Genomic DNA, 27,829 nt, shown 5'->3' with positions numbered 1-27,829 from the left:
CCTCCATCTCCTCTGCTTGGATGTGGAGGCTTGATGCCACCCTTTTTTAAGAGTTCTTGGTGGGCCCTAAAGTCCTCTTGCGGTACAGAGGGAGGTGGGGCCATAATTGCCTCATCAGAGGAGAGTGAGGAGGCCGGAGCAGTACTTGGTGTGTCCAGTGGTACCTGAGGGTCCACCACCTGGTTGGTCTCCGGGCACGGTGCCGAGGATGTACGTCCTACTGACTCCTTCCTCGGAGTTCTGGAGAGGGAGGCCGATAGTCCTTCTGAGGCTCCGGCCACCAAGCAAGCCCCCACTGAGCCAGCCATGGGGCTTGGCTGTTTAGCCTGGCCCATCGATGGACAACTACAAAGGGAGGCCGGGCTGACATATGAGCTGATGCTGTTCCTGGACCAGGAGGAACGGCGGTGCCAGGAGCAATGCTGACCACGGGACCACGATCCTGATGTGGAGGACCGGTATTGTCGGTAACAACTACTCCGCGATCGGCTCCGCTAGGCGGACCTGTGATGGCGAGATGCTGGCGATCGATGCCCAGGGCTGTGGAGGCCTCGAGTGGGACGACGAACGGGAACGACATCAGAGTTCGTGCCGTGATCGGCTGCGATAGTCCCTCTGAGAGGAGGATCATTGGTGTCATCTGCCTTGGTCCTGTCAGCGTTCGTTCCTTGAGGTGGAGTGGCACCAAGAGTCTCAGTCAGACGGAACCCAACCAGACAGCCTGGCGGGCGTCAAGGGCGATCCATGTGGACTTTGCCCTGAATGCACGCTGGGTGGTGAATGGTGTCGGTAATGTTCCCTCGACCGAGACCAAGGCAGGGGTGACCGCAGTGATTCCAGCAGCGGCTTGCCTCTGGAGCGTGGGGATGACATCAGTGGTGCTCCTGGTACTGGCATGGATGTATCCCGGGTCGCCTGCAGGGCCTCCGGTGTGGAGGGCATCCGAACATCCGGGGAGGCCTGCTCCAAATGGGCCTTGCTTGAGTCAGAGGCCTAGAAGCTGGTGGGGATCGAGGACTGCCCAACACGGGTCTAGCCTCTGTCCCGGGTTTACTCTGGTGCCGCAGAGAAGGCCTCTTCCTAGCCTTCTTGGCATGCCCCGTGGACAGGAAGCGGTGCCAACTAGTCAATGGCGCCAAAGGGTCGCCGCGCACCGACACCACGGTGCCTGGTGTCGACTCAGAGCGGCGCACCAGAGCCAGGGTCAGCGCCGACTCCATCAGAATAGCCCGGAGCCTGATGTCCCTTTCTCTCTTGGTCCGAGGCTTAAACGACTTGCAAATCTTGCCGTGATCGCTGAGGTGGGTTTCCCACAAACAGCGTAAACAGTTTACAAGTGTCCCACAACTGAAAACCCGGGGCACAGAGCATGCCATGGCCCGGGCGCTCTAGCTAAACTAAACTAACTACAGGTACCATACACTGAATGAACAAGCAGTTTTGGGGACAAGCTACAGCAAAGCTAGAGCAGAGCAGTTCCGAAGCACCTTCACTGGCGGCAAGAAGGAACTGAAGGTGGGGGGAGCATGCTGTGTCCCTGATTCCGCACCATGGAAGCACCATTATAGGGGTTGCTAGGGCGCTCCCGTAAGGGTACTGCTAGGGGAAAAACTTTCAGCACCGGTGCACGTGGCGAGCATGTACATCTATTGTGGAATACACATGAGCAATCACTCAAAGAACTTCAGATTCACCCCACAGATTGAGTTTGCAGGGCTAGTAATTACAAAAATAAGAAGTGAGCAGATTTGGAATGCTACAATGCCATTTTTGCAGTGTCATTTTTCAGAGTATAACCACACTTTGAGGAGTTAAATGAGCTACAATAGATTAACATTTAATATTAAATTAAAGCACATCAGTCCTAGCCATTCAAATGTTCTAATTATTAACCTTCACAACTGGGTGAAGAATTGGATTCAGGTCAGTTTCCAAACCATCAACTTCACAGGACATCTAGTGGAGTGCCTTATTAAACCTTTGATGTTGAAAAACAGCTCAGTGCCTCATGAACAAAATCAATATAATCACTTTAGTAATGAGACTACTTTGTTGGCCAACTGTTAAAAGAAAAATGTAAAACAGAACTTCAGTGTCCATCGAACAGAGACTGTACTAGAAACTGTGGGAACATTTAGAACGAGGTTATATTTCCTAAAGGAAATCAATGGAAAGCTAAAACATTTCTCTGCTCGGATTCTGTTTAGGGCTGATCTGAGATCATTAGCATATGTTACCCCAATAATATTACCCACTGAGTGTGACCTCATTGGTTATCTGTGCTGGTAATTCGTATTAACAAAACCAGGAAGTGAAAGGGTATCTCACTGGAAATACTATAACACTGAGACAACTGGACAAGCAAAAGATTGGTAGGGAAAAAATTATATATTTCAAGCTTATACTGTGAGGAACAAAAGACTACAAATATAACCGGGTCAATGTTCTTTTAATATTTATTAAGAATAAAAAAATAGCAAAATAATTGTGGCTGTATATTCACACTCAAGTGTTCACATTTCTCCTCCTCAAACACAAGTGTTTATTTTGTACTAAGAGATAAATATTTCCCTGCATGTTGCTCCACTTTTTTTTTTTTTTTTTTAATTCTAGGAGCTTCAGAGCCTACTTGCCACTGACAGAAGGCTTGGTTTCTACTGTTAGACAAAGTTTGAGAGTAGCATGGGAATAGGTGCTTTCTTAACTGGTTTTGGAAGCCTCCACACATGGCGGCAGACAAACAGTTAATTCTTATAACCTTTTAAAAGTGTCCCTTTGAGTCTAAGAGAATCTGATGAAATCATCTTGACTGAACATTAAGAATGTTAAAACTCCTCCACTGAATTAAGACAATTTATTTTTAAAAGTATACCAGACACAATGGTTTAACTCAGAGCTGGGGGTGTGGGGGGAATGTATTATCTCAATACTCCTATTTGTTTTTATATTTGTTATATATTTTATTGGGGGGGGTCATCAACATTTAATTCTAAGTTATCAGAAATTCCACATAACTTGCAGATTGATGAAATTTTTTTCCTTATGTCCTTCATTATATGGTTGTGTCCTGCAGTTGGGCTTTGACTAACAGAGGTACACTGTGCTAATTTAAGTGCTAAACTAAAAGTGGAACATCCAAAAAATCAAAAATTGTGGAGTTAGTTTTGCCTTATGTAAAGAACAGTCAGTGAAAAAGGGCTTCTCACTTTTACCATTTATGTTGGAATGCTATCAGATATTCCTGAAGCATTAACTCTGAAAATGTCGTATTTTAAGGAGCTACAGAGGTCTGCTCTCCAACCTATGCAATTGGAGGTTCCTTGATTCCCACTATTCTTACTCTGAATAGCAGCATAAGATACTGATGGAATTTTAGCCAAATTTTCTAACAGCATCTTAAAATTATGACACTTTACATCACCTCTTAGCTTTGATAGTTTCTATTTCTACGTATTTATTTGATTCACTTTTGTCAGTCTATAGGTTCTAGAATAGTATGCTTTTATTAAAATTGTATTATTTGTTACCATGTTATCTTCCAAAGAAAATGCAAGATACCATTCTTTTCCAGGGACCAACTGATAAAATATTAGTTAAATCAAAAAGGTTCCACATTCACAAATGTTTGTTAAAAATGCACTAAATTAAGTTTATTTTTGCATTCCTCTAAATCAGCATATAGCTCCACCAATCTAGAGAATAAGATTGTTCTAAACCAGTGACAATATCTTAAGTGATTACTACTAAAAAATTTAATTTGCAAATGACATTGGCATGCTTTTGCCTCCACTTTATAAACAGTCACTTTTGTCTACTGTCCCATTGGCTTCTGAAGAAAAAACGCACGTAATATTCTTTTGAAAAAACCTTAAACTAAGACTACAGTCAAATGCATGTGAGGGAGACACCATGAAAACATTTTTGTGTAAGGGTGACAGCTTCAGGCATTCCACTGTGCGGATCAGAACTTTCAAGAAAGCAGCAAACTTTACATTTCTTTAAGCAGGGTTTGTATCTCCTCTTTGGCATTTTGAGTAAGACTTCTTAAAAATAAAGATAGTTCTTTTCTGATAGCTTACATACGGTAGCTGACCCAAAGTCTAGAATTGTCGATTTTTCCTTGGCAATTTTACATAATTTGTAACAATACTACAACGAAACTAAGCTTTTTGTGACAGAATGAGATAGTGATGAAAAGTTCAATAGCAACCAGCATCAAACAGTATTTATACAAAATTAAAATGTAATCTGTACAATATTTGTTCAGTCGTTAAAAAGTTCAGCACTAATATGACCATAACAGTCCTTATGATCTTACTAGTCAACAGGATGAGCTAGATGACTCTGGAATTGCACCTCCCATTACAATACTGTTTTTGTCACTTAGAGTTTTAACCACAGTTGTGGCTGGTGACTGAAGTACTTTACGTGAAAGCCTCATTCGGCCATCAGTTGGATCACGTCCGAAGTATTTCACCTAAGAAGAAATGAGATTGCTTTCAGACTATGACATGGTTACATTAAGTTTCAGTGTAAGAATTAACCATATCAAAACTAAAGAAACAAAATTTAAGGTGAATGCTAAATACTGATATCAAGAACATAAGTTTTCATCGTTTTTTAAATCTGTTTTGCACAATCAATTCCTACTCCCACTGAAGTCAATGGCTAAAACCCCATTTATTCCAAGGGAACAGGATCAGGCTTTTAACCAAGGCACAAAGCTATGAAGTATGATGGACTTAAGTTTTTCATAGCAGATGTAGCCATATTCCTCCTATGCAAACACAAAACAAGGATAATATGGAAACTATTACACCTTCAGATAATGAACCAAAATCTACAAAGTTTTTTTTCAACACTTTCAAGGTTTAAATAAATACCTGAATTTCTTGGCCAACATCTAATCCCAAGGCACTAGGGTGTTTAATCTAGAACACAATATTTACATAATTAAACAAAATGTTCTTAAATTCAGAAAGTTATAGAAAGAGTTAGTTAGCTTTACTAAGAGTAATGGGTACATAAAAGCTTTTTGTAAAGGCTTCTGTTTTACTTAGAATATAACATTGTGACTTAACAGGAATTAAATGGAGTCAACTTTTCCAACTAGAATGGAGGATTTAAACTGATCAGGATACCCTGGCAGAATCATGTTTGTTTTACAATATGCTATGGTGAAAAACAAAAGTTAAATGCCAAACATTCACTATCTCTGAGGGCAATACACTTCTCTCAGTAACAGGTGATCTCAATGGAGCTGTACCTTCAGTATACAAGGTAAGAATTTGGTCCTAAATACTGAACTACTCAGTCTAAGAGGGGTATTCAGCACATACATAAAACTATTTGTTTATTGAAACCTCTCTCCCACTGGGGCTGTCTCTTGTTGATGCAGCACCAGTATGCAGCATGATAGGACATTGTTTGTACCACTAATCCCTGTTGGAGCATGCAGTCAGTTCATAGAAAGTTCAGAAAAATAAGGAAACTGTTTTTCATAGTAGCCAGTGCAGGAGATAAGATTTTCAGCAGTATATCACGCATAGGACCTGGGACTGATCTTTACCTGCGAGCTACTAACTCAAGGTACCCAAGATATATTAGTTAGGAAAAGAATAACTTTGCATCTATGCCCCAAGGTACACCACATGCAATTAAATGAAATAAAATCATAATGTACAGTTTATCATACTATACTGATTTTAATATTGTTAATTTTATATTATATAATCCTTTAAAATTCTACTTACTACATCTGTTTTTGTTAAACCCGCTTTCCCCTCATACACAAAACCTACAGGTCAAGACCAGCATGCAGGACAGGGAAGGAGATTTACTATCCAAGGGCAATGCCAGCCTCCCCCACCCATATATACCCATTCTTACCAGGGTGATGTCCCTGGACCTTGGCCATGCCTCTTTCTTTCTGATGAGCTTTTGGCTAGTAAGTGTCTGAAATTTGAAGCCCTTACCCTCTTCCTCTCCACATGCATTTCCTTATACCTGATTGCTGTAGGAAGGGCAATATAATCTCCCTTTAATCCTACAGACTGGTGCTGCAATGAAGATAGATTGCTACACTAACCCCTCTCCCAGGTCATTTGAACAACTTAATTAAAAAAAAATAGGAGAAATCTTGATTGGAAACCCAGAAGTACTTTGCCTCCTTGTTTTTCTATTAATTTGAACAACTTTTATTACCTTTCTTTGATCAAGTTGTGAATTATGAAGTAGCACTGGAGACATATTCGGATACAGTTTTACCATCACTCCAATATCTCTGCATCATAAAAGAGTTTGGTTATTTCAAAATAATTTGTCTAGACAACTGTACATTTATTCTGGTTCATGGTTCCAATGGAAACATAAATTGAATTTCCTTAGTAAGATTTTATTGGTCCTTTTATTTTCTTGTTTACCTACCAGAACAGAGCAGGTGCACACATTTATTTAAACTGTCTGTCCTGAAATGCAAGCTTCATTTTCAATAACAAATGACTAGTACATATTTTTCTAGGTTTATCTTTTAAATCAATATATGCCATTGTAATAAATGAAAGGCAAACTCCCACTACATCTGAGTGCCAAGTGTTAGAGGCTTTAAAAATACATAAGACAGATACAGCAAAGTGTACAGAAAAGCTCTGTTGAGAAAAGGAGAAGAGGATAATTTTTTCAGCAGAAAAATACTAGGAGAGGCGCTGACTGCAATCTCACCAGCAGCACAGTGATTTTCTACATAAGTCTTGGAGGGTAGTACATCTGTCCTGCAGTGGTTTTACAATTTTTTTTTTTTAAACTTTGTCAGAAAGGAAATATATATTATCAAACAGTATCTAGTTTTATAAGGGTTCCCACTTATAAAAGGGTCCGCTCCTCTACATTCTTAATACTGCCTAACAATCTTCTGCAATGGGTCTACATAGATGAACCGGTGCTAAGTTACTCTACATTCAGGTCTGCCGGGCTCGCCTGCTCCTTGGGAAGAGAGTCCCCTTCTGGTGGTATCACCAGAAGATGTATACAAGGTAGGGCTTCAAATCTCCTTTCCTAAAGAATCAGTAGACAGTCCAAACAATAATCCTTCCATGACCCCTGAGTTCTCAAGGCCAATGCCTCACCGAACCTTTCAGTTTTATATAGCTGTAAGATAACCCCAGAACCTGGATTTCTGGTTTCTAAAGAGATATAAATTTGTAATGAGTTAACATAAGTATATTGTAAGTGACCATTTAAAAAAATATCCCAGGTATCAATTAGACTTCCTGATATAATGAAATGTATATACATATGTATGAATTCACCTCAACTTCAGAAGACAAGTATATCTTACCTAATTTCAGTTATTATGGCTGTATAAACTGCTCCAAATTCCAACTGATGCTCCTGCTGCAGGGAAAAAAAAGGTGTAAGACACAGGTTCATAAAATAAATAAATACAAAGCAAATAATGAGTCTGTCCTTACATCATCTTTGCAGATTTCGTTAATAAACTCTCGTGCTTCATACATAGCATTAGGTGTTGGGGCAAACACAGAAAACGTCTCTTCATCCAACTGACTCACTGTTACCCCTTAAAAATAAAAATGCACATGGAATTAAACACTGATGACAAACATGAAATTAGAATTTCCTCTACAGCTAACCCAATAAAGAGGAAATTCATACCACTGCAGACCCATATTAAGACTTATGGGAGCATGTGATCTTGTGTGGGCTTGGTGTTTTATAGTGAATTTTACCTGAAGGCTTCACTTACACCACAGCTGTAAATCATGTCAATGTACTGTCATCAGAATATTACATCTTAATCAGGGCTTACACTCATTTGTTTATATTGTGGCTAGACAACACTGTATAGAACTGCTCTGTTGAAGCAACAGATTTCCAGGCAGGCTGTAGTCACATTATCTTGGTCGCTCAAAGTGTTATGCTGTGGTCATAGAACCCGAGCTGTACCCAGGCACTGTGAGTCTAAGCCCTAGATATATGCTATCCAGCAACACAATCTAAATTCTGTCCTGTTTCAGCAACACCCAGTATGCCATCCATAGTACCATTCTGCCCTTACAGATGCTACAGAACATTTTAGGAACAGAGCACATGACCACTGAAGGACACGGTAACAAATTCTCTTTGCTACAGCAAAATTTGGGATTAGGTCAGGTCTAGCAAACAGGAGCTGCTTACATGTAAAACACTGAAGCCTCGTCTACACTAGAGAGTTAGGTAGATGTAAGGCAGCTTATGTCAACCTAATTGTGTCAGCGTCTACGCTACAGCCTTGCTCCAGGCGATGTTAGCGCCCTACTACGCTGACATAACTCCACCTCCACAAGAAACGTAGGGCCTATGTCAGTGTAGGGAGTGGAGCTGAGAGCCCAGGCAGCAGCTGGTCTCCCTGCACCTAGCTCCACACAGAGTTGGGAGCCTGGGCTCTCAGCCCGCAACATTGCCTCCATTTAAGTTGGTGGAAGTGCTCCTGACAAGCACACCACTGACATAAGGAGGGTAGTGTGGACATGAAAAACTGCAGTAATTACTGCAGTGGCTGTAAGCTGAACTGAACGTAGATTGACTTAATTTTGTAGTCAATACATGCCCTGAACCTACTAAACACACCCCACCCCAAACCTGCTAAATTTGATCTTCCCGTCAACCTTGCCCCAAAGATTTCTTCTGTGACACTGCCTTCAATTAACCCCCAGTGAGCCCGGGAGTCCATTGGCATGTATGCCGCTGGACTGCTGACAATCCCCATAGCAAAAAGACACCCTTGTGTACCTCTGTAGACACAACATACAAATCTTAGCACTGAAATAAGGCATACTTGATCCTTCAAAGTACACATGCACCTCTCCTCTCACAGTCAGAGTTCTGCCATGTTGCTCCAACTCATCCCTCCACCATTCAATTCAGTTACACATAACAATGAAGGCAGTTGAAATGTGCACGGACAAATGCTGAAATTCAAATCTTGGAAGCATAACACTATAGAACATTCTCTTAGAACTTCATCATGTCTACTTATTATGACAAAACATCCCACATCCCACTCCATTCACTGAACCATTCCCAGAGACTATTGCCAGCTCCAGGGACAGAGTTATTGGTGCCTTGTGGGGGAGAAGTGTACCTTCACTATATTTCCTGGTTTTCTGAGGTATACCTTTAGCCACTCCCAGATATCAGAAGGGCACAAGACATCACTGGGCAATGTTAACTCTGCATTAACAAAGTCTTTAGGCATTTAATAATCTAGTGTGCTACTATTGCCAATAAAATGAAATCCCACAGAGTAAGGGTTTCCCAGACACCGAAGAGAGCCAATATCACATCTCTACAATTTCAATTAAAAAAAATAAATCATATTCTCTTACCAGTTTCAGCTTGAAGTTTTTTTAAGTTATAGCCACCTGGGCCAACAAACCTCACTCTTTTTGATAGTGGTACCTGAACAGTTTCTGAAAAATAGCATGTAAGTCACAGTCTGAAATGCAGAGTTTATAAATTCTTGTGGTATTTCTAAAATCAAGTGATACTCATTTATATTTTAATTTTAGTGGCCTGGTTTGTAAAGATTTGCTAAATATGCTAATGAAATATGTTTCTCTTCAATGACTGAATGAAGTTTAACTACAAAGAAAATCAGAACCTGGGTCAGTACAAGTTTTTGATCAGGAATTCTAACAGATATAAAATACACAAAAGGTCAAAGCCAGCACTCATATACATGTATATAACTTACACAGATTTAGTGAGAGAGGAACAAACAGATAGAACTGGGAGTTTAAAGTTCCTACCCTCAAAACAATATTTGAAATCCTTAAATTTAACCAAGTTTCACAAATCTTGGGGGGAGAGAGGGAAACACTGAGCCAACAAAAACAAAAACAGAACCACCTACACATAACTGTGTACCATTATAACAAAATATTTTAAACAGAGGCTTATTTCCAATATCTCATCTTAAAAGTTAGCAATACACAGTTATGTACAGTAACTCCCAACTTAACGTTGTTTCGATGTTACGTCCCTGCTCCATTAAAGAACATGCTCGTTTAAAGTTGTGGAATGCTCCCCTATAATATTGTTTGGTTGCCTGCTTTGTCCTCGGCTGGCAGTCCCCCTATCAGCTCCCTTATGCCCCCCCCCCAATGCCTCCTGCCCGCCAGCAGACCCAGCGGATCAGTGCCTTCTCCCTGCTCCCCTCGCCTCCTGCCTGCGGCAATCAGCTGTCTTGAGGCATTCAGGAGGAGCAAGGATGCGGTGCGCAGCCTCCTCCCTCCCTCCTCTGCCTCCCGCCCGTGGCAATCAGCTGGTTTGCGGCGTTGAGGAGGCTGGGGAGAGGGGGAAGGCTGCGTGCTGCGTCCTCGCTCCTCCAGCCCCAGTCGGTAAGTGTGCTTGCAAGAACAGCAAGAGGAGCAGCCGGACAATCCACCCTCTTTCACTCTCTGACTCCACCACCTCAACCAAGCTTCATACTCAGCAATGATAATTGTAGTATTAAATGGTTTCTTTAAAATTGTTTAAATCTTATACCTGTATTAAACTGCTTGTTTAAAATGTATACAATGCCTTTTGTCTGGCAAAAAAAAATTCCCTGGAACCTAATGCCCCTCCCCCATTTATATTAATTCTTATGGGAAAATTGGATTCACTTAACATCGTTTCGCTTAAAGTCACATTTTTCAGGAACATAACTACAACGTTAAGTGAGGAGTTACTCTACATGCAATATTACCTACAACTGGTCCATTTTCTTTTCTGTTTGGTCTGGGTTTCGCAATTGTTTTGTTCATAATTTGCAAGATTTCTCTCTTTGCAACTGTGGAAAAAAAGACAGTACTATGTTTAAAGTGAAAATAAACTTACATTATGTTTGCTTTTAAATTTGAGAGGTAGGATACTAGGAGGCTGTCTAACCTAATGTGAGCATCTAGCATGACAAATGTAGTATTTGCCATTGATGTGGCATAAATTATAGAGATAGTATAGGCTCCATAATGACCTCTTATTCTAGAGGGATTTTTCTGTGGTCTCTCTTCTTTATAAAAGAGCCCTGCACCTTCAGCACAATTTATTGGTACACAGCTTCAAATATGAAGTGTCCAAAATAGCAGTGTGTGCTAAAAATTATATAAAGAGCCTCAGGTCAAAGGAACTAGAGACCTTCAAAATTTATAGAAACTCTGGTGTACCACAAAAATAATGTTCTTGTTTGATTCTCTTAATGTTATTTGTGTAACACTTCCCCCACCATTTTTTCTTTATATTATCTATTAATAAAATGTTTCAATATTTTAAAAATGTACTTTTTTGTTTAATCCAAGCTACTAGTCAGGAAGAATAAGCTACTCTATTTGGGAGAGGCACTACCGTGCTTTTAACCTTTCATGATCCACATAAAGATCCTCTAAAAAAATTCCTTTCATAAAAAGCAATTTAGTTTAATAAAGATGTTCTCTCAGCATTAGTCACACCTTTAGGCCAAAGCAAATATTTCTGTTTAGACAATGTATTTTCCAAAAAACTATCCATCCAAAGCAGAGTAGTGAAGGTTTCCACAAGGAGGTTGGGAGAGTCCTGGCTACATGCTTTAGGAAGAAGGAAGGCTGCATGGCACAGCTGACAGGCCATGTGTAACAATTAACATGATTTAGTCACTGCCTGTGAAGTGTTTGGTTAACAGCTTTAATAGCAGATTCTCAAAACCTTGAGTTAGCAGTTTCAGTCAAAAATGCAAGTATCCTTGTAAAGGGACATGAACCATCCCTGTCTTATGATGCCCTGAAACCTCTCAGGCTCTCCACTGAATGGCATCTTCATGTTATTTATATTCCCACTGCCAACATCAATACAGTCTTGTGCAGCCAAGAAATTCTTTGCCCTGTCTCATATGGCCAGAGAAGTCCAAAACACAGGTGATGGCCCCTAGGATTGGGGCAGCATGGCCTAGAGGCCAAAGTTCAATAGATCCACCCTTGGAATGCAGAGCAGCATGGCCTAGCGGCCAGAGTCCAATGGGGGGGGCACGCCCACAAGGGGTGTGGCAGGGCACGGGCCCACCCAACTCCATCATGCCCCGACCCAGGGCCCGAACAGTGGTGGAGCAATTTGCCACTAACTCAGGGGCGGAGAGGAGGAAGGGGAGGGGGTTCTACCAAAACACGCTGAGGTTTCCTGGACAGGAGGTACCACTCCGTCACCCTCCCTGGGTCACTTCCTATCAGTATCCTCATTGAGATCTTGCATGAGACTTTGGCTTCTCTGTGGTCTGTTCTGCCGGTCGCCTCCTGTGGCTCCTGCAGTAGCAGGGGTTCAAGTGGGCCCGGAAGGGCTCTGGTTCCCGGCGCCGACAGGGGCCACGGCTGTACCTCCGCAGAAGCTTCCCAGACAGGTCCTTCCCCTGCAGACTCCAGCCCAGAATGACCTGGGCTTCCCCCCTTTACACTGCTAGAGCATTTGGAGAATGCCCAGTCCCGCCTGTGAGGCGGGACTTCCGCTATCAATAATATGGGCTTAACCCTGTCTGGGCTAGCGCAGGGTAAGCAGACCCCATCACGGTGTAAATAAGTGAGGTGTCCCACTGGATTAGAAAGGCATCCCCTAGGGATTGGGGGCCGAGTCCTGCTCTGGAACAGAACCCGGTACATTTGCGGTTCTGGGACATGGCAAATAAGTTGATGGAAGGGAACCTCCAATGTCTGAATATTCTGTGGAGAGTTGTAGGATTCATTTCCCATTCGTGTTCCCATGAGAAGTTTCTGCTGATGGTGTCTGCAGTGGTGTTTTGGCACCCAGGAAGGTAAGAGGCTAAGATATTTATATTGTAGCAGATGCACCAGTTCCATAGCATCACGGCTTCGGTGCAGAGGAAGTGGGATCGGGCCCCCCCTTGTTTGTTGACGTAGAACATGCATGCTACGTTGTCTGTCATAACTCGGATGGATTTGTTCCTTATTAGAGGGAGGAAGTGACAGCAGGCATTTCTCACTGCTCTAAGTTCCAAGAGATTTATGTGTAGGTGTGTTTCGGCTGGTGACCACTTGCCTTGTGCTGTATGTTGTCTAAGTGTGCTCTCCAGCCCAATAGAGATGTGTCTGTTGCGATCAGTACTGAGGTTGGGGGTTGTTGGAAGGGAATACCCATCATTAGATTTGCCGATGTTGTCCTCCACCTGAGAGAATCCAGGATCTTGTATGGTGGTTTGACTAGCCTGTGTATGTTGTGTTTGGTGGGTCTGTACACTGAGTTCAGCCAGCTTTGAAAGCACCACATGTGTAGCCTGGCATGTTTTACCATGTATGTGGTAGCGGCCAAGTGTCCTAATAGTTGTAGACAAGTTCTTGTTTCGATTTGGGGACAGAAGGAGATTGTGTCTACCAGATGTTTTATGGTTAGAACTCTGGCATTCGGAAGAAACGCTCTGCCTTGTACTGAGTCAAGGCGTGCCCCGATGAATTCCAGGTGTTCCGTCAGTATTAGCATGGGCTTTTTTATGTTTATTTGGAGTCCCTGGTTCTGGAAAAGATCAAAGGTGAATCAGGTGAATGTTTCTGTCTCTGCGTACGTGCGTCCTTTGAGAAGGCAGTCATTGAGGTAGGGGAAGATTATGATCACACATTTGTGTGAGTGTGCTGTGACAACCGCTAGGGTCTTAGAGAACACCCTTGGTGCTGTGGAAAGGTCAAATGGGAGTACATGGTATTGGAAATGTTCGTGTCTGACTGTAAATCAGAGGAATCGTCTGTGGGCTGGATGAATCATGATGTGGAAATATGTGTCTTGTAGGTCGAGGGATGAAAACCAGCCCCCTGTTCCAGCATAGGAATTATCGTGCCTAGAGTGATCATCTTGAACTTTTCAGAGCGAATGAATTTGTTGAGTTTCAGAGGGCTATATCTGGGCACAATCCCCTGCTTTTCTTCTCTGTCAAAAAATAATGGGAGTAAAACTCCTTTCCCCTGTATTCCATTTATATGGGTCCCATGGCTCCTAACTGTAGTAGGCACTCTACTTCCAGTCTGAGAAGCTGCTCGTGACAGAGGTCCCTGAAGAGGGACGGGGAGGATATGGGGACAAGTAGTAAAGGGGATGGAATAGCCCGATTTTATTATCTCCAAAACACAACAGTCTTGGGTAATGTGCTCCCAGGCTTGTTGGAAATGCTGTAGATGATGGCCAAATACGGTGGTATGCGCTGGAGTCGTGAGGAGGTCATTCAGGCCCTCGACCAAATCTTCAACATTGCGGCTTGTTGTCTGAAGGTTGGGATGCTGCATGTTGTGGCTGTGTCTGTCTCCAGCGTGGCAGTCTGTTTTTCTGTCTGTTCACTTCAGAAGGTCTGGATTGTAGGCGATTAAATTGAGTGTCTTGTGGGTACTGGTATGACTGGTACCTCCTCTTTTTGTGGGGAGGAGTATAAATACCTAATGTGCGTAGTGTGGCACGAGAGTCTTTCATTGTGTGAAGGACTTAATCCTTTTTCGCCAAGAAAAGTTTGTCTCTCTCGAATGGTAAGTCCTCCATTTTTAATTGCATCTCTTTAGGTATTCCGGATGCTTAGACCCACGATGCTCTCCACATTGTGATGGCCGTCGCAGTCGTACGTGCAGCAGTATCGGCCATGTCCAGGGTAGCTTGTAATTCCATTCTGGAAACTAGCTGACCCTCTACAAGTACTGTCTTTAGTTCCACTCTCTTGTCCTCAGGAAGTTCCGAGGCAAATTCAAAGAGCTTATTATAATTATCATAATCATATTTAGTGAGAAGGGCACTATAGTTCACAATGCAGGACTGTAGCATGGATGAGGTGTATACCTTCCTGCCCAGTAAATTCTGTCATTTGTGTTCCTTGTCCTGTGGCGTTGTCCATTGTTGGGTTTGTTTTGCCCTGTGAGTTGTGGCATCCACTACCAATGAGCTAGGTTGTGGGTGGGTGTAGCCATGCCCTTAGCTAGTACTTCCTTTCTGCACATTTGCATGTTGGAGGGGTTGATGCCAGTGTTTGCCATACCATGTCAGCAGGTTCGAGATAGGGAGAGCTATCTTAGAGGTGGCTGATGTCTTTATGATTTGCAGTAGTTTGTGCTGGTTTTCCTGGACTTCTTCCGGTGGGATGTCCTGATTGGCTGCTACCCTTTTAAACAATTCTTGGAATTGTTTGAAGTCATCCACCATCATTGGTGGAGGTGGCATGATGGCTTCGTCCGGAGAGGAGGATGAGTTATGCGCGGGCGAGGTATATTCACTGCCCACGTTCCCCTCGGGTTCTTGTGTTGTGTCGTCTGGTCCCAGTGACGTAGCGGGAACTGGTGATCCTGGTGGGGACCGTAACTCTCCCCTTTGTGGTGAGGAGGGTGCGGTGTATTGGGCCTTATATGCTGCCCATGGGTTCCACATAGGCCACTGAAAGGGGAAAGGCATACGGAGGCACATACCATGGAAAGGGTGACGGGGCATGGTCGGTGCCGGCTCAGTTGTCCGTGCCATATGTGTTGGTGCCATGAAGGAGACTTGGTGGGTTAGGTCTCAACTCCTCCTTTTTGTCTTTCGGTTCCGTGGCGTGGCTGGTGCCGGGAGAGTCATATGCATTCACTCTCTTAGCCGTCAGCACCAGGGGGAGAGACCACCCAGGGTACCATTTCTTTTTCCATGGTTCCCGCTGCAAGAGAGATTGAGGCTCTCATCCTCTTTTCTGAGGAGGATGGAGCCGTGCTCATTGACGATTTAGACCGTGTTGGTGAGCACTTTCCTGAGGAGCTGTGGTCGTCCTTGTCTGATCCTGGGAGAAGTGATTTCTCCATTAGGATCATCTTCAGGTGGAGGTCCTGGTCTCAGTGGGCTCATGCCTTCAAGCTGCTGCAATGAATGCACTTAGAAGGAATGTGCATCTCTCCAAGGCACCTCATACACTGAGAGTGACCATTGGATCTAGGATTGACTCACAGCAGGAGCCACATCTTTTAAAGCCAGGAGAACCTGGCATAGTCGTTAATGTTAGTTTGTGTGGCCTGAGGGGGAACTATGAACTAGAGAGAACTAACAAAGCTAAGGTCTGGTCTACACTGGGGGGGGGGGGTCGATCTAAGGTACACAACTTCAGCTACGTGAATAGCGTAGCTGAAGTCGAAGTACCTTAGCTCGAATTACTTACCGTCCTCACGGCGCGGGATCGACGTCCGCGGCTCCCCATGTCGACTCCGTACCGCCATTCGTGTTGGTGGAGTTCCGGAGTCGACAGGAGCATGTTCGGGGTTCGATATATCGCGTCTAGATGAGACGCGATATATCGAACTCCGAGAAATCTATTGCTACCCGCCGATCCGGCGGGTAGTGAAGACCTACCCTAAGAATACATTTTTTTTAAACGAACTAATTATGCCTTCAAGTTGCTGCAATGAATGTACAGTAAGATTATATACAGTAAGATTATTTAACTACTAATTTATATTTTTTTAAACTCTAGAGGGAACGGGTTTTTGAACTGCGGAGAGCTCCATTTTCAGCTGAGGACAGTTAAGGAACTGAGGGGGATGGGCCGTGCACGCGTGTTCAACAGGACAGACGCCGCAAGACAGCTGAGCATGCGTGCGGCCCAACCGAGCACTGCTATGGAAAAGCCTCCGATCAACGGCACCAAGACACACCATCACTTGAAGTGGAGCACCCACAGGGACAGCACTCAAAGAACAGGGGAGCTGGTGAGATGAGGGTACTAGTACTGCTGGGGTGGGAGAGCCCTCCAGGGTAGGGGCATTGCGGCTTCAAGGAGCTGAGAGGCTGGCTGCTTAGTGGCCAAGTGGAGCAGAAGTGTTGCTGTGTAACTAGATGAAGGACAGAGGCGGGGGGGAGGAGGAAGGGTGCGCAAAGTGCCACTCCTTCCTTTTCTCTCCCAATGGATGCAACCAACTGAGACCTTCTAAAAATAAAACTTTTTTTGTCATTAGTGTATATGAACTTTACATACAAGCTTACATACAGAAAGGCCTGGTCCATACTGGGGGAGGGGCACGAGCTAAGTCGGTCTAAGTTACGCAACTTCAGCTACAAAAATAGCGTAGCTGAAGTCGACGTACTTACCGCTACTTACCACGGTGTCTTCACTGTGATAGGTCGACTGCTGCCGCTCCCGCATCGACTCCGCCTATGCGTCTCACTCTGGTGGAGTATCAGAGTCGATGAGAGAGCGCTCGGCGGTCGATTTATTGCGTCTTCGCGAGATGCGATAAATCAACCCCCGCTGGATCAATTGCTCTGGAGGTAAGTGTAGACATGCCCATACTTTCCATACACATACTTTCCATGTATGTGTCACCTTCAAAAGATCCATGTGTGTTTGGTCACCTTTTACTATATATTTATTTGTTCAAATTTCAAAAATGATAACCATTCATTATGAAATCTACTTGATCCTGATATAAAGCTCTCTGTCCATTAAAAGGATTTTCCATACCTTGTTTTGAACACCACTAATGTTTGGAGTGGGGATCTGTCTTTTTCCAAAAAATAAGCCAGCACACACTTGGCTGTTCATAGTAACTGTGTTATCAATAAGTCCTTCCCAAAATCAGTAATCTCCTTCATACTGTAACTTAACAGAATCACTATGGGTTCTACATGTAGCCTAATTTTAGTTACCTTGAAAATTCTATTTATTATTTTCCTCCAAATTATCATCTTAGGGCATTCCCATCATAAAGGTCCCTATTCATCCACAGTCTCTTCAGCATTTATTAGTTCAATTTCCCTTAGCTTAAATGGAATAAGATATTTTGTAACAAATTTCCTTAAAATTTACACAAATATATGAAGTTTTGTCTTTTCTTCAGATATTGTCCATTGCTCCAAAGTGGTATCTGTTTTCAGATCCTTTTCCCATTGCCCCTAATGGTAACCTTCTAGGTCAATCAGGAAGAATTTGTTGCATCATATAGTGATCAGGACCTCTGAGTTAGCCTTTCCTGTAATTAGCATTTCTATCCTTCTTAATTGTCTCCTGAAACTTGGGTTTACTACATGTGATTTGATATAATGCTCTGAGAGTTGATATAATGATTTAGTTGCAAATAAGCTAAAACTGAAATATCAATATTCCACCTTTCACGGTGGGTCCACAGAGTTTTCTTATTTACTCTTGGGAACCTATTTTTCCACACAATTTTATTTTGAAATTCCTTTAGAGTTCCTTTAGTATCTGGGTGATAGGGTCTGAAATGGGATTGGTTGTCAAAAATTTCATTTTTCCCAATGATATATGGCCAACTCAAGACAAATTTAGTTTTTTTCTGATCCAACAAGTCATTTTTCAGTTTCGAAATTAAAGGGAGGAAAGTTAATTTCATCTAGCCAATTGAGAGTAGGAGAAATATTGATTCCTAAATCCTTTGTTTAGACCAGCCAAACTCAAATGTAGGCTGCAATTGTTTAATTATAGAACTTCCAGCCAAATATTTAATATTTCAAATTCAGTATTAGTTTAATAGTCTGATATATCATTGAATTTCTGCCACAATATATGATTTATATTGTGATGGATTGGTCACCATTAGTATCCCATTGTCTACATGCAGTGCACTTTTACATTCCGCTTTATTAATTGCAGGTTATGTGAGTGAGTAACAAACATTTTCCCTAGCTGTTGACAGGATTTGGAATTTATAAGAGGGCAGGGAACTGCCAGACTTCCTTGAGATAGTATGTGAGTTCAAATATTTAACTCTTTTTATACAGGAGCATGTACAGAAGTTAAATCTTAGCAATCCACAGCACACTGATCGTTTAGATAGGATGGGAGTTTTGTGTGTAACAAAATATTAAAAAGTTAGGAATTAGTCTGTTAAAATTGGTACAACATATAAATATGGACTTACCCGTGGCTTGTTGGATGGCTTCCATTACAATTTTTAGTGGTATCCCTGGTAGTTTTATATCAGCCTAACGTGGAAAAAGAGTTAAGTGACATCAATATGTAAGGAACGGCTGCTGTCCAGTGATATTTTCTATATTTCATTTTAAGGGGACTTAATCAATTACAATACCTGCAGAGCAGTTATTCCTTTATTAGTACCAGCCATTTTGAAGTCCATATCACCATTGTAATCTTCAATTCCCTATAGGGGTACATGAAAGCAAGTATTTTAAACAAGCCAAATTAAATCCACATTTGATACTGCAGTTAAGGACCATGTTAAACATTTCCTAGGTCACACCCTTATACCTATAAGCCACAGAGTTTTTTGTTTGCTAGATTCAAAGTTGCTTCTTGTAAGACTTCAATGCCTTTCTTTAGTACAATTTCACTATTCTTTATTAACTCTGAACATTTCCCCTCTGCATTCTATGAGCTATTGCAGACTCACTGAATAACCAGCTATTTGGGGAGAAGAAAAGGTAGACTGCTTACTCAAAATACATTGCTCATCAGTCAACAAACAGATACCTACTTTCAGTGCTACCCTAGAGCCATGTCTACACTTACAAGCTTTTAATGGCACAGCTGTACCCATACAGCTGTGCCACTGCAAGACTGCTCATGTAGCTGCGTTATGCCGACAGGAGAGAGCTCTGTCAACAACATAAAACCAGTTCAACAAACGGGAGTAGCTATGTCATGGGAGAGCATCTTCTGCCGACATAGCACTATGCACATGAGCACTTATGTCAGCAAAATTTATGTCACTCAGGGGTGTTTTCTTACACCCCTGAGCGACAAAAGTTTTGTTGATGTAAGTGCTAGTGTAGGCATGGACTAAGTTGTGCCTCTTCTTCCCCCAAATGGAAGAGGCAGAACTCACTAGAAGTGAAGTTGTTAATTGAGCTTAAATGAAACACATAAAATTAAGATATAGTTAATAGATATGCTTAAGGAGATCTTCCCCCAAAAGGGGGGAAACCCCCCAAAAATCTGAAAATATATCCATAACTATTCAGTAATTCGGTATTACATATTCCCAAAGTATTCTGGAGAAATATTGCAAGAGCGATATTGGAAGCCTTATCTGACAAGAGGAAACAAATTGAGGAGGGAAACCTACTATAAACACTCACTAGGATGTCTGTCAGCAAACGATAATCCTCAATTTCTCCATTTTTCTCAGGATGACATCTGGTAACCAGTCCTACTGCTACACCTGCCACAGCAGCTGATATTGGAACTCCTAATAGAAATAAATTAAAATATTTGTATTATCCTGTCATGCCCAAATTTATAGCCATTTAATGAATAAATGAATTTATCCTCTGTATGCATTTTACATATTGTACCTGCATCCATTAATGCCAAACTTCCACCACATACAGAAGCCATTGAAGAAGATCCTACGGAGAATCAGAGAATGGAGATGTATCGATCAAAAGTAACAAGCAAAACTAGCTAGAGAAGTTCTTCAGTAATTCTAAAATTAAACCCCTTACTGGCCAGGTGACAGGGTTCCCCAGAAATTCAATGGACTACACTTGCTATCACAAAGGGTTTAGAACAGTGAACTTCATCAGAAAAATTTGTGGGAAATATGCCATTTATTAATCTTCAGTTTATGTCTTCCCTTTTTATTTGAGGTCTACTGCTTTGCAAGTTAAAGCAATTCTCTAACAACCATAACTGAGGTTCAGAAACATGCACATCCTTGTCATTTTCAGAATTTCAACTAGCACCATTAAATAGCAAACCAATTTAATTAGCTAGAACTGCTAGCATAGTTTATCTAATACAAGGAATTTAAAGAAGTATATTTGGTCTTTGCCACTAGGTAAAAAAAATGAAAATGAAATTTTAATACCATTTGACTCCAAGACTTCTGAAGTAACCCTTATTGTGAAAGGGAAATCTTGGGGAATAACTGGCTTCAAAGCTTTTTCTGCAAGCGCACCTGCATTTAAAGATACAAAATACTCTATCAGTACAAAAAGTGATTAAATAAGTACTACAATAATAATGTTTAACTTCTCTAGGTATCACTCACCATGTCCAAGTTCTCTTCTGTTGACACCAGTAACTTTGCCAATCTCATTAGTTGCATAAGGAGGAAACTAGAAAAATGCAATTTTCATATAGCAAGTAAAGCAGCATGTGGTACCCTTTCCTTCTTTGATTGCTTGTTTGCCTCAAAACAAGCATCAATACCCTCCCAAAAGCACGAGTATCAAGAAAAAAAAATACATTAGTCACTTGTATAAACCAAACGTACACTTGTACAACCGCTTTTGCTCCAATCCCTCAGACAGAGATAAACACCTACAAGATCTTTATCAAGCATTCTTAAAACTACAATACCCACCTGGGGAAGTGAGGAAACATTGTCAGAGTGAGACGGGTACCCAGACGTCACCTACTACAGGACGGGCCCAACAAGGAAAACAGAACACCACTGGCCATCGCGTACAGCCCCCAGCTAAAACCTTTCCAGCTCATCATCAACGATCTACAACCTATCCTGGAAAACGACCCCTCACTCTCACAGTCCTTGGGAGGCAGGCCAGTTCTCACTTACCGACCCCCTCTCCCCCAACCTGAAGCAAATAGTCACCAGCAACTACACACCAAACCACAGAAACACTAACTTAGGAACCAATCCCTGTAACAAACCCCGTTGCCTACTATGTCCCCATATCTATTCTAGCGACACCATCAGAGGACCAACCACATCAGCCACACCATCAGGGGCTCATTCACCTGCACATCTACTAATGTGATATATGCCATCATGTGCCAGCAATGCCCCTCTCCCATGTACATGGGCCAAACTGGACAGTCTCTACATAAAAGAATAAATGGGCACAAATCAGACATCAGGAACGGTAACATACAAAAGCCAGTAGGAGAACACTTCAATCTCCCTGGACATTCAACAACAGATTTAAAAGTAGCCATCCTTCAACAAAAAACCTTCAAAAATAGACTTCAAAGAGAAACTGCAGAGCTACAATTCATTTGCAAACTTAACACCACTAATTTGGGCTTGAATAGGGAATGGGAGTGGCTGGCTCACTACAAAAGCAATTTCCCCTCTCTTGCCCAAATAAATCTTAGTCAGTCTTTAAGGTGCCACCGGACTCCTCGTTTTTGTATAAACTTTAAAAGTCATCAGCTGTAAAATTCTTTATCAACTAAAGAAATTCCATTTTATAAATTTTTTATTTGGGGGATTTTTTGTACTTTCCTCTGAAGTGTCTGATACTAGACATTGTTGGAGGTACAATAATGAACTTGATGGACCACTAGTCCAACTTATGTTCCATGGCTTTAGCTAGCAGGGATAATCTGATTTACTTCATAGTGATCTAGTTTGCTGTAAATTTCACTCCACCAAGCAAATCATACTAATTTTCTGAAATACACAAACTTTAATTTATTATGATCATCAGTGTTTAATGCCTTAACTGTTATCTCCTCCATTCCTCTGTTGGCCTTCTCTTGTCGTTCCTACACCAGTCTTGTTTCTTCCCATCTATAGACTTTTTGGTTTAAAAAAACCCCAAAAAACAAACAAACAAAAAAAAACTTCCTCCACCTTCTTTCTTTCTTTCTTCTCTGCATTCTCTCTACTTTTAATAGTACGTGCTAGAGAGAGGCAATGAGAACTCAGCCAACACATTTCCTCTCTGGCACCATTACTCCCTGATAGTTGACCACCCCAGTTGTATCCTGGATTTACATTTAATAAATGCAAAACAACATTTGCAGTCAGAGAACACAGTAGAACCTCAGAGTTATGAACTGACAAGTCAACCATACACTTCATTTGGAATGGGAAGTACATAGCTCAGAGGAAAAAAAAAGGCAAACATAGTACAGCACTGTGTTAACCATAAACTACTAAAAATTAAGGAAAGCAGCATTTTTCTTCTGCATAGTAGTTTCAAAGCTGTATTAAGTCAATGTTCAGTTGTAAACTTTTGAAAGAACTACCATAACATTTTGTTCAGAGCTACAAACAACCTCCATTCCCAAGGTGTTCATAACTCTGAAGTTCTACTGTAATGCAGTTGCAAGATAACACAGGACCAGGGGAGGCAAGCTAACCACAAGTAAACTTGTCAAGAACTATATCTTCATTTTTCTATCATACAATCACAAACTTGTTCATAAAGCAAAAATCACCAAAGGTACTTATAATTTCCAAATCTGTTATATTACATCTGCTTTGTGAAATATTTTGAGCAAATCCCAAAGAATGAGAAATGCTTATGGTATAAAGAGAGCTTGCTTAAAATTTTATTAATAAACTCTTAGGCATATTCATGTTTGTGAAACATGCAACAAAACATGTGAAACACAGAAAAGCTATCTTACCTCATAATGCAGCATAAAGTTTTTATCTTTTATTCCACTAGAAATTAAAAATAAGACAGCATCATACAGGAGCAACTGAATATCAGCTTCCATTTAGAGTAGGATTAAAAGATTACACAGCTCCATTATCACTAAATACAGGTATCTATAAAGGAGGGGAAGTGTTTCAGTGAATCAGCTGGACAACAAAATCATTTTCTATTGCTATTTCCCTGTAGTACATGAATTTAAGACCTTGTCTACACACAAAAATTGTATCATTTTAACTACACTGCTATAGTTAAAACACAAAGGGTTATACCAATTTGATTATTTTAACAGAAAAGTTGCATCCCTAACTGAAAGTTAAACCACTATACAAACTGTGTATAATCAAAGTCTTAAAGATTCAAATCCAGTGCAATATTAGAGACTAGTAGGAGGAGCTAACCTATAAGTGACAACCTTTCAATCAATCTCACATGTAATTCCACACATGGACCCTCTCTTCACTTTTGTGGTGGCCTACTGCACACTAATGTGAGAACTGTGGGTGAATGCACGAATTAATTTGCAAGATGAATGAAATGAGGTTGTTAAATATCTCTGGGCAAAGTTGAGAGAGCAAAATGCATGAAGAGGAAATGACTGCACCCAAGCATTAAGGGAAGAATATTTACCACCTAATAAGACAATTGTTACCCATAAAGATTAGTAAATCAGCAAGAGGACTTAGCTTGATAGAATAATTATTAGTTTTAAAGAGACTCAGTGCTTGTCTACATGGTGGGGTAATGCACACTACAGGGGTATGATTTCTAAAGCGCATTGCTTTGTTTGCACTTGCAGGCCCTATGTTAAAAAGTGTACCAGGGAACATTTAGTGTGGATAAGCAGGTTTACATAGACCAATTAATACACAGCACGTTAGTGCATTTTAGAAATCACCCCCCTGTAGTACACATTACCCCACTGTGTAGACTAACTCTCAGTTCATTTCAGTGAGTGGGGTTTCCAACCCTCCACAATTGTCCTGGAATCTCAAGTAATTCAAGATTAATCTTTAATTAAAGATCATGTCGTGATGAAACCTCCAACCAAAACTGGCAACCCGATCAGTGAGGTAATTAAAATTGAAGTATGACCAACTTCTCAACCAGCTAAAAAGATTTTTCTTCTGACAAATCTGGGTCTTTGGAATAGATTACTTGACGTTGGAAAAACGATCACTAATCTGACAATTTTACTTATTCTGGGTGAGTCAAAACTACATTATGCTTGGCTAGCACCACCTAAAGTCACTGGAGAGGTAGTTGCTAACATGGTACAAATATGTTATTCCAAGTGTTGCATGTACTGAATCTACACAACAGCACATTACTGCACAAATCTGTAGAGAACATATATTGAAAGTGTAAAATGTGTACACTGTTTTCATTATCATATTAATACTTGGAAAAATTTGGCACATTTATGTAGAATTTTTACACATTTAGGAATCTTTTTACATAGTCTCATTTAAAAGAGTGAATATTTTCTTGCAATATTTTCTGATTTATTGTTTGTAACTACTGAGCCACTATAATCATAACCAAGACTAAAGGCAATTCCAAAGACCTGCTGGGCATTTGGCACTGTTGAAAATCAGGCGACTTATTTAGAAGCCTAATTTTAGACATCTATTTTTGAAAATTTTGATATATATATATTTTCAGTTCAAGTACCATTTATCAACTGTTTAAATTAAACATGCTCCTTTATTATAAAGGTAACAAAGCGATAGAAGATACGTCACATACCTCACAGCTGTTGTGATAAGATCAGATTTTACACTAGATTCTAGTGAATCAAATGTAACTGTACAGAGAACCTAGAATTAAAAAAGGGACAATGAAAACCTCATACAGTTTATGATCATTTAAAGCGATTTATATTGTGCACAAATATTTAAGGAGAGTTGATTCCAGAAAGTTTCTATCGTGATTTTTGTCAAACATCAATTCTCATTAGGTTTCTTTGCAATAAAGATGACAGAATCAGAACTCGGTCTTGTAAACATCCACCAGTTCGTAAGGAAACGGACTGATTCCTGGCTCTCTCCCCCTGGCCTGGCAAAAGTATGGAGTACTACAGAGGTAGCATCTTCACCTTAAGAGATAAGAATTATCTCAGTTAATGACTCCCCTATTAACCAGTTAAAGAGCTAGACAGATGATAATCAATCCATCCCCAGAAGAAAGATGGCTGTGAAACTGAGGTCTAATAAGAGGTCTCAGATCAGAAACTTAACAGGCAGATGCTCTAGCCTAGTTTAGAAAGGACTCCCTCTCCCCTCCACACCACTCTGAACTTTGATATAAAATGTATCTGAATACATAACTTTCTTTTAAAAAGATTTGCAGAAAAACTGCTTGGCAATCTCCTATATAGTAGTAGCTCAGATAAATTAGACAATTTTATTTTACGTGAACCTGATCATTGAACTAAACAACGCATACACAGTGCTGTTTTTCGGCAAACAATAGTTTTAATGTAAAACTCACATACTTTCTTTTTATAAGTAATGCATAGAGGGGTTAAAATAAATACTTATGTATTTATGCAAGTAATAAGCAGCATTATTGTGAACCACTGAAAGGAAATTACAACTTATTAAATGAAATTACAGAAAAGCATGTTTGTAGGCCCAAGTTTTGGTTGCTGGGCCTTCAGGAATTTTAAAAAGGCTGAAAGTGGACATGTGATTCTGCTTAACGGAATACTTCTAGGCGACTATGTTTTGCAATGTTATTTTGACGTTTCCACTGGAACAGCAAACAGTTTAGTTCTGTACATTGTTTCTTCTAATGGGAGCCAGGCAATATTAAACTGAACCTGAATAGCACGCAATGTATTTATACTTTCTTACACTGGAAGGTATGCAAGGTGTTTTCAATAATTACTTGATTGAGAAATAACAAATGTCATGGTTAATGGAAACTTTCAGCTTATGACAACTACAACTCTGATGTTTGAAAATATTACCTGTGTTTGACCTCTCTGAAACAACGCTGATCCATGAAGCGTTTTAAACATGTCCACTTCACAACTGATATTTCTGAGAGAAGTCAAGTCTCTGCCATCACACCTATAGTAATAAAATATGAACTATAAACTCAAGAAAACCATAATTATGGGGAAATATTTGCAAAGAGTTTATTCAAAAAGGATTCTGTGCATTTACCTTCTGTATTCATTCAGAATAAAGCTTCTAAAAATGTCCTTTGAAACAACATTAAAGGATTCCATAATTTCATAAGACTCAGCCTCTGGAAATTTCTCTAGAGATACCAAACACAAATTAGAACTCCAAGCTTCTAAAGTTGGAAAACAAGCTCCATAACAGTTATCAACTAACAAGCACCGTGGTCAGCATTAGAGTACAACAGAATCCCATTGTATTGCTATACATGTTATTCACAACTGGGAGCACTCTCCAAACTGTTAGAAATTGGGTAAATCACATAGATGGTACCAGTTCTATTACCAGGTCTACTGCTCAAAGAGTATTCTTCTAATTAACACATAAAGCAGAAATACTGGCAGCTACAGAAGTTGGTGCTCCACTAGTCTCAGACTGGTAGGACCAAAAGGAATAAGACAGCTTGTTTTCTATTGCTGCTGAAACAAACATTTCAAAAGAGTAAAAACTAATGGACTGAAATAGTGCCAATCCTGAACTGTGCAGGGCCTAAGTCAGTAAGATGTGCAAGATACAACCTTAGAATCCATATCCCATGCACCCTGGGGTTTGGAGGATTTCACAGTTGGCTGGACCACTTACAGAGACACATAGCTTTTTTTTTCCCCCGAGGGCAAATGGGGAGGGGGAGGCGAGAACCTGAGGTGCATCCTCAACTCCCTTCACATACACTAGTTTTTTCTTGTGCTCCTTTACAACATGAAGGTAGGCCAGGAGGAGGAGTAAGCCTTTTTTCTATCATGTCCCCCTCCCAGCATGTGGAAAAGGAGTGTTCAGTGGCAATATCTTTCCTCCTCACCATTAGGAGTTTGAGGAGGTAGACACAGGCTGATTACTGCAGTGATATAGTTTCCAACTACCTCAGCAATAACTGCTATCTGTTCAGTACTCTGTTCCCAGGCAAAGGGAGCAGACTTGATATGAGTCTTTCCTTTCTCAACTATTTATGCAAAAGTGAGCAGAAGCACCCTAATAAACTCAAATGGGACTGTGCATTCATGTGGGAGACTGGAGGTATAAAGACACTGTAAGAAACCTGTTGAAAAGGTGAATGGCAATCCCCTTCTTTCCCCTACATGCTAAGAACACATATTTTCAGGTAAACGGGCCAGGGCTAAGCCAACGCATACACACAAAGTACTAGACCCCTATGCTGTGTTATATACTACACATGACCATTTCGTGCAATGCAGTATTATTTCAATGTTAGTTCTTATAATTCAGTATTTTTTCTTATAATTTAGTATTTTGTATCAAGTTATTTTAAATTAGAACTTTTCAGTAACAAAATACTATGCTCATCTTTGTGC

General features: G+C 41.0%; 1 protein-coding gene across 1 annotated transcript in view; it reads right to left on the bottom strand.

Moving 5' to 3' along the window:
- Nucleotides 1-2,925: 2,925 nt before the first annotated feature.
- Nucleotides 2,926-27,829, bottom strand: part of PNPT1 (polyribonucleotide nucleotidyltransferase 1) — a 43,213-nt gene continuing 18,309 nt past the window's right edge. The window contains exons 12-28 of the mRNA XM_039530963.1: nt 26,502-26,598; nt 26,303-26,405; nt 25,078-25,148; nt 23,300-23,336; nt 20,970-21,036; nt 20,787-20,876; nt 20,272-20,325; nt 20,056-20,165; nt 19,047-19,118; nt 18,879-18,942; nt 10,748-10,831; nt 9,384-9,467; nt 7,470-7,576; nt 7,337-7,392; nt 6,205-6,283; nt 4,884-4,931; nt 2,926-4,477 (exon numbers count right to left, since the gene is read on the bottom strand). Of these exons, the coding sequence (XP_039386897.1) occupies nt 4,322-4,477; nt 4,884-4,931; nt 6,205-6,283; nt 7,337-7,392; nt 7,470-7,576; nt 9,384-9,467; nt 10,748-10,831; nt 18,879-18,942; nt 19,047-19,118; nt 20,056-20,165; nt 20,272-20,325; nt 20,787-20,876; nt 20,970-21,036; nt 23,300-23,336; nt 25,078-25,148; nt 26,303-26,405; nt 26,502-26,598 (1,379 nt within the window). The 3' untranslated portion in view covers nt 2,926-4,321. The remainder of the gene's footprint in view (nt 4,478-4,883; nt 4,932-6,204; nt 6,284-7,336; nt 7,393-7,469; nt 7,577-9,383; nt 9,468-10,747; nt 10,832-18,878; nt 18,943-19,046; nt 19,119-20,055; nt 20,166-20,271; nt 20,326-20,786; nt 20,877-20,969; nt 21,037-23,299; nt 23,337-25,077; nt 25,149-26,302; nt 26,406-26,501; nt 26,599-27,829) is intronic.

The sequence above is a fragment of the Mauremys reevesii genome, linkage group 3 (assembly GCF_016161935.1).
Source record: "Mauremys reevesii isolate NIE-2019 linkage group 3, ASM1616193v1, whole genome shotgun sequence".
Lineage (NCBI taxonomy): Eukaryota > Metazoa > Chordata > Testudines > Geoemydidae > Mauremys > Mauremys reevesii.
The sequence above is the reverse complement of the archived record's forward strand: the minus strand, read 5'-3'. Positions and strand labels throughout refer to the sequence as shown.